The following is a 13,998-nucleotide window of genomic DNA, read 5'->3' on the forward strand; positions in this document are numbered from 1 at the left end:
TACGTAAGAATACCAAAGTGACTGTCAATTTTAAAATTATAATTGGACGAGAGCGCTCATGCAAGACAAGAATGTTTCTAGCGCGTTGTCGTCGGAGTCAGTGTCACACGACGTTGCAAACGACGCTGCTGTCTCCCGTACGTCTGTGTCTCGAATATCCCGTTACTCCATGAGTGGCAGCATACGCATACGAACGGGGTTCCATCGCAAACGCAAGCGACGCATTTAAAGGGAAGCTGAAGCGGTTTTCAATTTCCATGAATGGCTGGGATTTGGAAGAACATACCTAATAATTTACGGTTCCGAAATTTTTTTCTTCGTTTTGTTAATATAAGGGGCGGAAATCGCTTTCTAAATCACCCCCGCGGACACGCCCCCATCGCTTCCCGGAGCGCCGGGTGAGGAGGTTACCAGAGGAGAGAACCGGCGAGAGTGACGTCACTGGCGGGGACCGAGCTGCCGGACCGGCGTGCTGCTGGCATGCGCTGGCATGCCTCTTTCCGTCCTGCGCTTTACTGAACGACGCTACGAGAGATTTGCCGCCGCCGCCGCTCACGTTTGTTTTGCGATTTTCGTAAACTGTTCTTTCCTTCTGTGCTGCGTGAGTGCCTACAGCCAAGGGCGCCCAACATGCCCTCGTTCTGTGCAGCAATCGGCTGCGCGAACACAAGCGGGCGAGACGATGTGGTGTTTCACAGGTTCCCGAAGCACAAGAAGCTCGCAGCGCAGTGCGGTGAGGAGAGATAAGTTCGTGCCGACGAAATCAACTGTGCTGTGCTCGGACCATTTCCGCGATAGCCGGATAGCCTTACGACAAATGCGGAAACGCGTTGTTGCTAGCGTTGCTATACTCCGTTTCATACATCAGGTGCAAAGCTGTGGAGGCTTGAGATACTTCTTGCAGTGGCTGCGTTCGCACTTAGAAAAAGTTCGGTGTTTCTTGACCCGATTTTTGAGAAAACTTTTCATATATAAGCTCAGTTCTGAATAAAAAAAAAGAATTTACCCATAGATACAATCCGTGTACTTATACGGCTGCTAACACGTTCTTTTAAATCAATTTTGTTTTCGGCATTCTTTAATTGCAGTCCGTCGCGGCAGCTTCACGTGCATGCTCGCGCGAAGAAATGCCGCTGGCACGCTGCGAACCATAGACGGAAACGCGCGCAGTCATAAATTTTGGTAACCGGACTTCGTGCGTAGCTTCCACAGCATTGCACCTGAGGTATAAATTGGAGTATCGGCTTGCCTAGTGACATTCGACGTACGGTTGCAGTTATCATGTTTACCACACGGCGGTGCTAAAACTGCCTAATATCTTTATGTCAACACTAGCATGGAGCGCGCATACCGATTCTTGATCGAGCCACAATCGCAAAGTCGTCGAACCATATTCTGAATATTGCACATATAATCCCTCTGACCATCTCGATCTGGATGTGTATGATAAGCAACTTCCATGACTGTACCTCGCAGCACTGCATGTGCGCGCTTTGAAACGCGGCACTTATGTTCGCGATCGTGTATCAACGCTCAGAAAACCACGGGACTTCAGACAAGCAGCGGCAAGGTGCTTGACATCGCGGAATTGTACCCGTGTTTACAATCTAATGAGAAGTTAGTGCTTCGGCATTCTTCCAGCAGCAAGTTCCCAGTGATACTTTAGCGCATTTTTTCTCCCGTCATTGGAACGTGCAGCTACATGAAAAAAAAAAGCATACGTAACAGCTAAGATTTCCAGCGCGCGAGAAGGTGTACACATCGCTCTCGCTTTTGGCACACTCAACATCGTCGTTGCCGCCGTTGCCGCCATCGTTTTCCGTATCGGCTGTCGGTTCGAACATGTACGGCGAAAATACAAGCTAATAATAATATTTGGGGTTTTACGTGCCAAAACCACTTCCTGATTATGAGGCACGCCGTAGTGGAGGACTCCGGAAATTTCGCTCACCTGGGGTTCTTTAACGTGCACCTAAATCTAAGCACACAGGTGTTTTCGCATTTCGCCCCCATCGAAATGCGGCCGCCGTGGCCGGGATTCGATCCCGCGACCTCGTGCTCAGCAGCCCAACACCATAGCCACTGAGAAACCACGGCGGGTGAAAATACAAGCTGTCCGAGACAGCGAGAACGTTCCATAATGCTTACAACTCAGCTATGCAGCCAGAACAGAACAGCGTGCTACGCTCTCAAACGGCGGCGCCGACCGGCGACTGCCGCCACTGACGTCACAGCGGATCCGACCAATCACGGGCAACAGCGGCGTTCGCGCGATACCCTGAGGCGCTGGTGCGCGTTTTCATGAAAAAACAGCCGCTTGCGCTTGTTTCCGCCCTTTTTGAACGAGATATTCGTGTTCAGCGGACTCAAAACTGTAGAATGCCGCAGAGAACTCATTTTTTTCGAAAAGTGTTTCAGCTTCCCTTTAAAGCGTATACACAGATGCCTCAGCAACTTGCTCCTCCCACAGAACACGTTCGTAAGAATCGCAGACGACCGAGCTTCCCATGTCGGTGACAAGGGCACGATAATGTTTGCAGGGAACAGAAGGAGGTGAAAAACCGGTTTGTAGCTTCCTATCGCGCACGTTTTGAAAATCACGTACCCAGCTCGAACGCCTTGTTTGTTTAGACCTGTTCGCGTCCCTCGCAGAACCCTGTACACGAACGGCACCAACGGCACCAACGGCAAAGGCTCGCCCGAGTCTTTCCACGACACGCTGACCAACGGCTCGCTATCTGAGATGTCCGACCGGAGCACGTCGCTGTCGAGCTCGCAGTCCACTAGTCCCGTCACCAACGGACACACCAACGGCACCAACGGCACCAACGGCCTCGTCGAGTACGGCCAGAAGCTCAGGTACGGGCGTTGACGCGTCATTGTGTGACCTTGGAGTGCGGCACATGCGCTTCTTCAAGGTCATTTGTACGGGCCACTACTGCTATTTCATTGAATATATACGGTGACGAACGAAAGATGCCGGATATCACGGTTTTACAATTTTAACTTTTCCTGAATTACAGTATAATAAATGTAATAAGGCTGGCTGCAATAAGGCGCAGAATCATTAAAAACAAAAACGAAAAACGAAGCCACTTTGGTGGCCGGAAGGTCTTTCCGTGTATGGCAAGGTCCCAGAAGAAAAATAAATATCTCGTTATCCTTTTAACCTTGGATAAAATTTCCGTCGTTGCAGTGATGCGTTCGAGTGAAAAAAAGAAAAAAGAAACACTGAAAAAGAAACGTTCTTTTTTTTTTTTTAATCTGTAAGTAGCAAATGAGTGTTTTATTTTTGGTTGTCGTGCACTCATCCGTTTAATCTCTGGTCGTGACTACGCTCTCCTACGAGAAGAGAAACATATCCATGTCGTACGCCGAGCGGGCCGCAAGTACAATGGCAATCAGTATATAACCGTCATCCTAAATGATGCCGTCGTTACCCATCCGAGTGTCTATTCATGCGGAGTAAATTGACGGCGTCTAACTAGGTTTTCTTTTTCCCTCTTAAATTCGAATCCACTAAATTTAGACAGTCGCTTAGAATAAGCTAAGTGTGCATCACGACGCGGTTGAGCAAGTTTCTTCCTCTTCGTCTCGCGCCTGCGAGCATACCGCAGGGTATACAGGTACACACACGCACACACACATAACGTTGGGGGCCACCCCATTCAGAGCCACTTGCTCGCCGCATCAGCTGCGCTGTCTTTCCGCGGCTGGTCGCACGACTGCGTATATCGCCCGTATAGTATAACGTGTCCGCGCACGCGATGGCCGGATCGCTGTATAAATACAGGGGGCGCTGCGAGCACCAGTTCGCGTGACCGCGCGCTGTTGCGCCTAAGTGTTTCTCATCACGCGTGGACTGCTTCTGGGCCAGATAGACAGAGAAGAGAATTGAAGTTCACTTTGCCTGGTTGCGGATGCCGCGCCGCGTTGAAGCGTGGCTCAGTATCGCGTGGATGGGTACGCAGCTGTCGGTATTGTGGTGCACAGTCCTTGCGAAAAGTTCGTGGGCCACTCTTGAGGGCTGGTGGAGTAGTTTTACCGAGCCACGCAGTACGGTTGCTGTGAGCGGTTCTATACTCCTGATGCTTCGAAGCTGTATAAACAGTTGAAAACGCGAACATGTGTGCTTCGTAAAAAAAAAAAGGAAAAGAAAAGAAAGCTGGACTTCTTGAGGCTGTCCGCGGGCAGTGTATACTTTGCTCTTAAGAGCATTGTGAATGCGACAATGGGACAAGAGCGAAAAAGCAGTGAACCTTGGTTCACCTAGCGGCGACCAAGACAGTAAAATACGTTATTGGCACTTATGAGGTAAAAACAATTGATCATTACGTCAGGCAGCTAGCCTCGGCAATTGGCAACCTCCTCTGTCCCTCCGGAGCCCATCTGCGCACTTACTCTTGGAAAATAGGCTTGATATGGTTGCCAGACCTCTCAATGCATATTTTCGTTCGTGGTAACACTTGGTGACGCTTCTCGTCTCTCGCTCTCCGCTTTACTCTCCCCCGTGCTCTCCGTGGGCTCTACAACTGGAGATTACCGCTTGAACATCACGTGGTTGGAGTTCTCGCTCCAACTGCGACACATGTGGTTGTGAGCAAAACTTGAAACACATGTTATATGAACTTCGAACATTATTCCGCATCAAGTAACAGTTTACATGGCGCGGAAGGCCCAACAGAAACAGCTGCCATAACTGACAGCCGCGGGCCCGCCCTTTGCAGGCAGTGTTAATGGCAGAAAGTGACGGCCCTTCCTTCATGACCATCAAATTTAGACTTGCCCCTTGCACACCGCTTTGAGGCGAGTCTGGTGACGAAGCTTTGGGCCATGACGTTGCGTCTTCAATGCAAAAGACCACAGCAGCGCTGCTGCGATCTCTCCCCGCCCCCATTTCTCCCTCGCTCTTCCATATCGGTTCTGCTGGCCTATGTGACGGCCTAATTGTGGCTGAATTACGAATCGTTCAGCGTACTTGCGCTCACTTGCATGAACTTTTGTTTTCTTTCACTCATCTTTCATATCCCGTTCTACCCTTCCTCTGCGTAGGGTAGCCCACCTGGCTCTTGCCTGTAGTTAAGCTCCTCACCTTTTCCGTTTTTCGCTTATCTCTGTGTGTACTACGCGCGCCCGCCGATGAACGCAGGTCGCCCGAGAACGGCACGCACCACCACCACCACCACCTGTACGGCACCAACGGCCAGCACCTGCTGCTGGTGCCCAAGCTCAGCCTGGTGGGCGCCGAGGAGAGGCAGCGGCTCGAGGAAGAGAAGCGGCGCCTGCTCGAGAAGGAGCAGCTGCTGCAGCTCGAGGCCGAGAAGCTCGCCGAGGAGCGCCGGCAGCTCGAGGCGCAGAAGCAGCTCCAGCAACAGCAGCAGCTCCAGCAGGAGCACCAGCAGCAGCAGCCGCAGCACCCGAGGCCCGCGACCATGCCCGCCGCGCCGCCGGCTCCGCCGCAGATGCACGTGTTCGCCGAGCTGCACAGCGTGGCGCAGCAGAGGCGCCTGCTGCGCGAGAAGGCCGCCCTGAACGGAGACGCCGCGGCGGCCAGGAAACCGGGGGGCATCAGGCCCGGTGAGCGCATGGAGCCGCACTCTTCGTTTTATATACATACGCGACACCGCTCGGGTCGCATCCAGGGCGTCGCGACTTGACGGAGTGCGATTTGCGCAAAGCACCTTGCAACGGTGGAGCGCCTATACTTGTTGGCTCAGTATTACTGTGAACGGCAGGCACTGGCCTCTTCGTTAGCGCCACTTAACAATAGGCCGCTGAGCGAAAAAAAGCGTTGGTGGGCCCTTTTGTGGACATAAGGTCAACGATGCGAGCTTCAAATTTCTCTTAGAGTCTTTACTTAGCACCGGTTTATGTTCAAGGATGTGAACGGGTCCTTCGGGCACGAACTTGTTTATAATCGCACCCTACCGTTTACCCTCATCGTAACTCCTCATCCACTTCGCTCTGAGCAGCAAAGCAAGTTAGATGGCTTATTACATCAGGCCGATCTCTCTGCATTTTTTTCGATAAGTTATCTTGTCTCCCGTTTACGTGAACTCGACGCGAGCGAGTCGATGAGCAGCTGAGCTGACCCAACCCGACCCGGTCTATGTTCAAATGCTTCTTGCCAAGTGGGTTGGGCGAGTCGGTCCACCCGTTGCAGGCGGGTCGAACGAACTCGCCTCGACGCTCGCTCACATGAAGCCGACGACCTACTTTCGACCCGACGAGCCCACTCGACCCGACTTTATCGGATTCCTGTAAATGTTTATATTATTTGTCGTTTTGCGGGGCACTAAAAGACAACATTAAAACTCAAGATGGGGAGGTGCGTTATGATGAAAACACTGTGTATCGAAACGAACGAAGCCGGGTAAATTGTCCCAGATAGGTTGGCCGGCGTTTCGATGAGTGAAAAGAATTTTCGTCAAAGGCGGATTTGTGGCACAGTTCACTGAGTACAGGCACGCGCTCGTGACAACAACAATGGCCTTGCGGACCGCGACGCTCACTATTTCGCGGCACCTGTTACCTTTCTCCTGTTTCTCTTCCCCTCTGGCGCCCTCTCCGTCGGCATTGATTGAAAAAAAATATCCTCCGACGGAACGCACGTGACTGCCCCCCCCCCCCACACACACACACGTGTCTGCTCCATTACCCACAGCCTCTCTCGGATGTAACAAGTTAACTTTCTGTATAGAGCTCGGGCTGGAACAGTCCTTACACCAGCCATCGCTTGATCCTGAGGTATTCTGCATCTGAAGACGATGCCCAATGTCTGAAGTGTTCCGCTTCGGCGTCTGCAGCGGATACCCGTGATATACTTTGGACATACACGCTGTGCGACAAACGCGGTCCCCTAAAATGCACTACGAATGTGAGCGTTGGCTCCTGGAAGACGCATTTCGCACGTTGAGGTTGCAGTATCTGTATGAAATGGGCCTACATGCTTATTTATAATCTTACTTACACATTGTACCGCGTGGAAACCGTGAAAATAAAAAGGGGGGTGGGGAGGTGATCCTCGGCGGGCTAGCCTTGTGTGCTTAGTGCCGTCTCGCGATGAGGTTAGTCTAAGCGGCAATATTCTAAAGGACATACTGAAAGAGAGCGAATGCTGGCTTGTCATATTTCTCGCTGTGATCATTCGCCCTGGAAACAGACATCCACCAGGAGATGTAGAGTGCCACACCTATTACCCCTTCCCAAAACAGCCCTTATAAAAAATATACATTCATTCGTTCATTCATCTCCGCTACTTGGCTTATTTCGTATAAGCATATCCTGCACCCGAGCCACTCCCCCTCTCTAATAACTCTAAAACATCGTGGCTCCGTGGTAACAGCAAGCACCGTATACGGCTGCCTACCGTAGATTATCGGGTAGAAAGCGCAGAGTCGGCTGAAGAAGAAGAAGGCGACAGCGTTCCACAATGCGCGCGCGCTGCGCTCGGAGGGCCCCGAGCCGTTGTGTTCGCGCAGGCCGGCCGCCGCCCGGCTGATCGGCGTTCTCCGGCCCAAAATTGACCCTTCTGCCTCTCCCTGTTTCTTGCCTCGTTTCGCCAGGGCTCAGGCCGGACGCCAAGCCTTCGCCAGACGTCCTCATCAAGCAGAAGCAGCATGGTACGTACACATCTGCCTCAAACCTTTAAGACATCTCGGGCACATGCGTAATCGTTTTTCAAAGACGGTTACTTTACCGATTGTCATGTTACAAAGGTGGAAAAAAACAAAACAATTCTTGTTTTGTTTAAATGCCACATTGGACGCGGAAGGCAGCATTTCCGCGTATACGTGGAGAAAGTAGCCTCCTCCGTGTTTTCCTGACGCAAAAAAAAAAGAAACATTGGGTTTTTTTTGTAAAGAGAGATGAACGCGTAAAATTGTGTGGTAGATTGGCATATTGATGCATACTACAACCTGGATAGTCACGTGAACTTGCGATATTCAAAACGCACTTCGATCGCGGGCGCTTTTTTCGTCGTCTGTGACGACACAACGTGGTTATAGACCAAGCCAAGTGTCAATTTTCGCGAAAGTTGAGGGCAAGAATATGTTGAAATCACTCGACGCGTACAGTTGGGCATCCATGCGACTTTATATCTGTGATTAATATTTTACCTAATAGCTTCCGAATTAATGTTGAATAGGATTGTAGTGAACGTGTGTTATAATATAAGGGCCTTTGTTTCCGGGTTTTATATTTTGCTAAACTGGGCGGGTGAAAAATTTGCAAATGTTTCACCCGCCGAGTTTAGCAAATATATAGAAGAGGAAAACCGGGGAGAAATCGTGGATTTTTGTTCTCCGGCATCCAAAAGTTCAGAATTTCTTTCTCTTGGGGGGTGGGGGGGTGGGGAGGGGAATGTTCTACAAACAATTAACACAATCAATGGTCTCCTTTTGGACACAAACCTTCAACTTAAACAAGCGAGATCACTCGCAGAAACACGTAATGGCAAAGAGAGGTGTTCGCGAATTATATGACCAAATGATCTCTATTAATCTCCGTAGTCATGCATTATTAATATATTTAAAAGAAATCACATTAACAAAAACAACAAACGGACATGGCTTTGGCCATCCCTTCGTTACAATTTTCTCTGCATTTCTTAACAAAGCAAAAAAAAAAGTACAAGGAGTAGTGCACGGGGGGCATGCTTCGTGGGAGGTGTGATGCTTTACCTTTTATCTCAGCAGACCTTGTTGACGTACATGACTGGTGTATGCATTGAGAATATTTATTTGTCCATCCCAGCTATAGACCTGTCAGGCCTTTCGTCCTTGTCAAACTGTATCCCTGTTGTAGCATATACACGCTCTTGCCACAGAGTTAAAGAAATATACCAGCTAGACGAGTCAGCCACTTTTCTTTGAACGCAACGTAGTTCGCTAAGTGTCCTCTTGATAACGTCAAAGCTACAGTTCGCAATGCAGAGTAACGTGACCTAGTGCTCCGTTAACTAACCTCCTAGCGAATTAATTACCCCCGTTCACATGTATGCGACGTGCGGCAAGTGCGATGCGATGCGCCATTGTCGCATTCATATATGAGCGGCTATACTAAAGAAGAACATGTTTTCGTTCACCCGATGCATATATACCATATCCGCATATTAATATCACTGTAGTAAGATATATATTGACTATACCTGCTCACGAAAAGTGGGCTTCATTGGTTTTATAACACCCGAATTTATTATAATATTTTACGAAGTGGCAAATATTAGGGGAGAAATGCGATTTACCCCGATTTTCATAAATTTTGGTCGGGGTGCAAAAATCGGGTTTCTTTATTCTTTTTTAACCCGGCACGAAGGACCCTAATCATAATGTATTACGGACACAAGAACGAGGATACACGTTATTCACGTTGATCACGTGCTGCCGCTGCGTGCGTCGGTCGCCTGCCGCCGACGCTGCTTGTCGCGCTTGTCCCCAAGGACATCGCGATATCGTGTACGCACACGCACGCATGCATCGAACCCTTGCGGGGAGGTCGTCGCTTGCCGATTAAAAACCCGCGCTCACCTCCGGCGTCACGGACCTGCGCCGGCAGTTCGCGGCGCCAGGAAACTTGTTTCTCGCGAAACTGCAGGGCAGTGTGGCGCGGACGTCGAAAATTATAGAGGTGCGCTCTTGGCCACACTACCTGTGTGTAAGCTTAAATGACGCTGTATAGCGAACCAGCCCGCTCGATCTACTTGGCGCTACCGCTCGATTCAAGTGTGCGTATACGGTCGCAAAGTAGGTCAGCCGGAATGTGCGTACACCCTGTGGTATTATCGTGCGGCAGTGCACCGTCAAGCGTGCGACTGCACCGCGCGGCCAAAAGAGTGAAATTCCTACGGTCCACGCGGGCGGGCTATGTATCGCGGCTGTTCGGGCGTTGAAATAGCCCTGCGCGTATAGAGAAATGCTGCTGCGGAAGGTTCTGCGAGATAAGCGTACAGCGCGCTGTAAGAAACACAGCCACATTCGTGGTATCATAATTCGTGACCTTGCTCTGCGAGTGCAATTTGGAAGTCCTGCGCCTCTTGCAGCCTTGATGCGTCACGTACAGCCCGTATACATTTCAAAGCGGAATGCCGACGACAAGCGCTCGCGTTCGTGCGAAGTGTGTGCTTTTGTAATTGGGAGTCTTTCAATCTATCTAGTATAGGGACGATGTCGAACCGGGAGCGCGCGGGTGTTGAAGGTATTGCATGGTTTGAGACCCTTCTGTGTGAAACAATGTCCGCGTCTGCAGCAGTTCCTGTTTGGATCACGGCCGCCTACGTTACTAGGGAGTCGATCGCCACGGCAGCTCAGGGGCTATGGACTTTTAATGCCGAGCACGCTGTACAGGTATAGTTGAACTTAATCCGGACACCCCACTACGGCGTCCCTCGTGATTTGTTGTTTCGGGACCTTAAACGCCCCAAATTTGATTTTTTGAGTTGGTTTGTATCATTCGGAGGTTCGAAAGGAAATGTAAACACGGTTTGTCCCTTCTACTGGGCCACGTGAGGGAGCCAGCAAAAAAAAAAAAAAAAGAGGGAGGGAAAGAACTAGCAACATCCTAGTCCGCCAGGATGCCGACGATGCGTTGCTCGGCGCCAGCCGTTTTGGATTCGAGCTGCGTATGCCCGCCCGTATGCTATACGCCACATGGGCAACGGTGCGCCGTGTGTACATTCATACCCTTCGCTACCGGATTTGCATCACAACGCGGCGGTGCGGCGTCGGGTCCCGGAAGACGCGAAGAATGCACGTGCGGGCGGCGCTTCCGGTCTTCGGGTCCTTTTGTCTGGCGCACCCGGCGGCGCGGATTCGGTTTGCGGCGTCAAACGAAAGCTTTTCCGGCGCGCGTGCGTGTGCGTTCGTGTGGGTGGCTGACTGCGGTGCTTTCTAACCACGGAACAACCGCGGCTGTCCTCATTACGAGGAGGCAATGCCGTTCTACTGAGCGCGTTTCAGGGGACGAGACGGCCTTCGCTGTGCAACCACGTTTATCGTTGCTAATATTTTTTTTTTTTTTAAAGAAACGGAGAGAGCGAGAGAAAAAGCGAGGCTGCGCTCGTTTTGTGCCTCTGTGTGGTTCATGTCTGCGGAATTAGGGGGGCGTGCTTTTAGGCAAACGGTGTGCAGGCCGCTACGCAACGCTTGGCGCTTGGTGGAGGTGACGTTGCGAGTAAACGCGCTGATGGGGCCGGTACGTACCGGCGCTCGTTACTAGCGAGGATTGCCGATGCCGGTGACCGTTACCGATAGGGGTCGCCATGACTGCGCGTGCGCGGAGTTTACCGTGATTCGGTAAGTTCACACGGGAACGGTTCCCGTCGGTAACCGTTACATATATCAACGAAACAAGATATAAATGTGAAATCCTGACCAAAATACAACGAAAACTCTCCCAAGTTTCGTGTGAGGGTGTGCGCAAACAGGCGATGACGCAGCACCGCGAACTGCGTATAACATACCCCTAGCAGTGGATAAGCAGGGGTTCTGTCAAGCCATGGCCACCACAATCCCCGGATCTGACGCCATTAGACTTTTGACACCATTGACACCATTAGACTGTCCGTAAAGTCATGGTGCACTTTTGGCCGGTCACAGGAAATCAACGAAACAAGATACAGAAATGTGAAATCTTCACAACATAAAAGAAAAACTCTTTATCGACACGGACACACACACACTATATATATATATATATATATGACAAAGTATAAGCGTTGTTTCGTTGTTTGTTTCTTTTGACGCTGCTAGTGCAGGCCTGGAGAGACGTACGGCATCGAAGAGGGAAAGTGTGTTGATGTCCACCTTACAGATGACGCCATATCATTGGACAAGGCATACATAGTCGCTGTACATGCTAGCATATGCAGTAACACTAGCACGGGGTAAAGCACAGGGTCATATACAGTAACTCTAGCACAGCCTTGGTTGCAGCGCCGCCGTTCAAAACTGGACTGGGCCTTGATACCGCGGAACCGTATATAGCACAGCGTTGATCAACGCTTAATTTGCGGTTGAGATTTTTGTTCCGCACTCGCCCGCGGTATTGGACATTCTGCTTCTCAGCACGAGGTTGGGGTTCGATTCCTGACCGGAACGACCACACATCGTGACTGTTCGTATGCAACAAAGCGTTCGTGTACCAGTCGCGCTTTTTGTCCATGCCTAAAAAATAAATAAATAAAATAAAAACACAGACGTTGTCATTTCGGAGCGCTCAATTAAGGCATCTCTCATATAGAACCCGTGTTAAGAGTGGAACCAGGGTGCGCACTAAGGCATAGGCACGTCAAAACATGTTCGGCCTATAGGTCTCAACGCAATGTAGTTGTAGGATATCTGGATGCATCTGGTGAGACGGTAAATTTCCGCACAGCTATATATATATATATATATATATATATATATATATATATATATATATATATATATATATATATATATATATATATATATATATATATATATATATATATATATATGTATGTATAGGCGAACTTAATTATGCATGATGTGCTCCGGAATAACGCGGCAATTAATTGGAGCGAAAGCTCTATGACTCGCATTAGGCAACCGCGACGACCGATCGTGCGAATGGAAGCCGGGCGCGCCGCACATGTGGTCAGTCTCGGGCACAGTAGATCACGCCTCTCAGCTCGCAGTTAGTTAGTGCAGCATTTCTTTTTTTTTTTTACTGCAGCAAAAGAAACCTTGTTCGTGCCATAATTGCCGCAGTGCACGTGTTTTGCAGTGCTCACAGTCAGGGCTTCACACCAAATTATGGGGTTTAACGTGCCCAAACCACCTTTGGTTATGAGCGACGCCGTAGTGGACTCCGGAATTTTGGACAACCTGGGGTTCTTTAACGTGCACCTAAATATAAGTACACGGGTGTTTTCGCATTTCGCCCGCAGCGAAATGCGGCAGCCGTGGCCGGGATTCGATACCGCGATCTCGTGCTCAGCAGCCCAACACCATAGCCACTGAGCAACCACGGCGGGTAGCTTCACCTCAAGGGGGGAGGGACACCAGGGGGGCGGGGGCAGCAGAGAAGGACTGCGTGAATATGCGTTAACGCTCTGTTTTTGTTCCTCTTCGCCACGTTTCCGCAGAGCAACTGATGGTAGAATTCCGGGAGGTCCACAAGAAGATGTTCGGTGCAACGTCCGCCGCTGTGGCCCCTTCGGAGCGCTCTGGGTCCCAGCAGTCGCATGTCGACGCTGAACTTCGCAAATCGGCGGCCTTGATCAACGCCCAAGAGGTAGGCATGCATGTTTCTGTACCATGCCACGGGCTTGTGGTCCGCGCGCGTTATATTATATAAAATGAGGCTGCGTAAAAATGCGCGGTTTATATGCAGGGACGAACGTTGTTCACGTGGTTTTCGTTGGAAATATTTTAGGCGTGCCGAGCGGCCGCTTATCTGCTTGTTTGGATGTGTTGTACAGTCGGCCACAAGAGTTTACTGGACAAGATTGCCGCGTCATGTGTTAATCTGTGTTCCGTTAAGACATGACGATTCTGATTTAGTGGAGCACTACACATGTAGGTAGCGAAGGCTACTGCAGTCTGCAACTTTGAATCCAAGGCCCAGACTTTCTATGTGTCCAGGCTTTCTATAGGGATGTTTTTTTTTTTGCATATACTGTGTGGTGTAAACTTTTGTGGTTGACTGCACGCTCATTTTGCTTTGGCACTAGATAGCCTCTTGAGATGTCATAGAACCCGGCGACGCGAGTATTCATTGCGAGCTGCGATGATACGAACAAGAGAGGCATCTTGTTTACTCGGTACATCAAGTTTATCTACATGAACAATGTGACCGTCTCCTGAAGTTTTTACACGCATAAACCGCATTTGTTCGTCTAAACACCTTGGTGAAGGCGTGTCATTGCGTGGTATATATTTATGTTCGTGCTGCATCGTGAATTTTATGTGTGACCGGTCATACAAGTGTCTCCATGCAGTTGTGACGGCGTGCTAAATTTTTCATCCCAGT

General features: G+C 50.1%; 1 protein-coding gene across 5 annotated transcripts in view; it reads left to right on the forward strand.

Moving 5' to 3' along the window:
- LOC135902931 (harmonin-like) overlaps positions 1-13,998 on the forward strand; it is a 179,010-nt gene that overhangs the window by 149,082 nt on the left and 15,930 nt on the right. For all 5 annotated transcript variants that reach the window (XM_070535803.1, XM_070535805.1, XM_070535804.1 and 2 more), the window contains 4 exons: positions 2,653-2,859; positions 5,150-5,577; positions 7,566-7,622; positions 13,112-13,260. In XM_070535803.1, coding sequence (XP_070391904.1) covers positions 2,653-2,859; positions 5,150-5,577; positions 7,566-7,622; positions 13,112-13,260 — 841 coding nt within the window. The remainder of the gene's footprint in view (positions 1-2,652; positions 2,860-5,149; positions 5,578-7,565; positions 7,623-13,111; positions 13,261-13,998) is intronic.

The sequence above is a fragment of the Dermacentor albipictus genome, chromosome 3, assembly GCF_038994185.2.
Source record: "Dermacentor albipictus isolate Rhodes 1998 colony chromosome 3, USDA_Dalb.pri_finalv2, whole genome shotgun sequence".
Taxonomy (NCBI): domain Eukaryota; kingdom Metazoa; phylum Arthropoda; class Arachnida; order Ixodida; family Ixodidae; genus Dermacentor; species Dermacentor albipictus.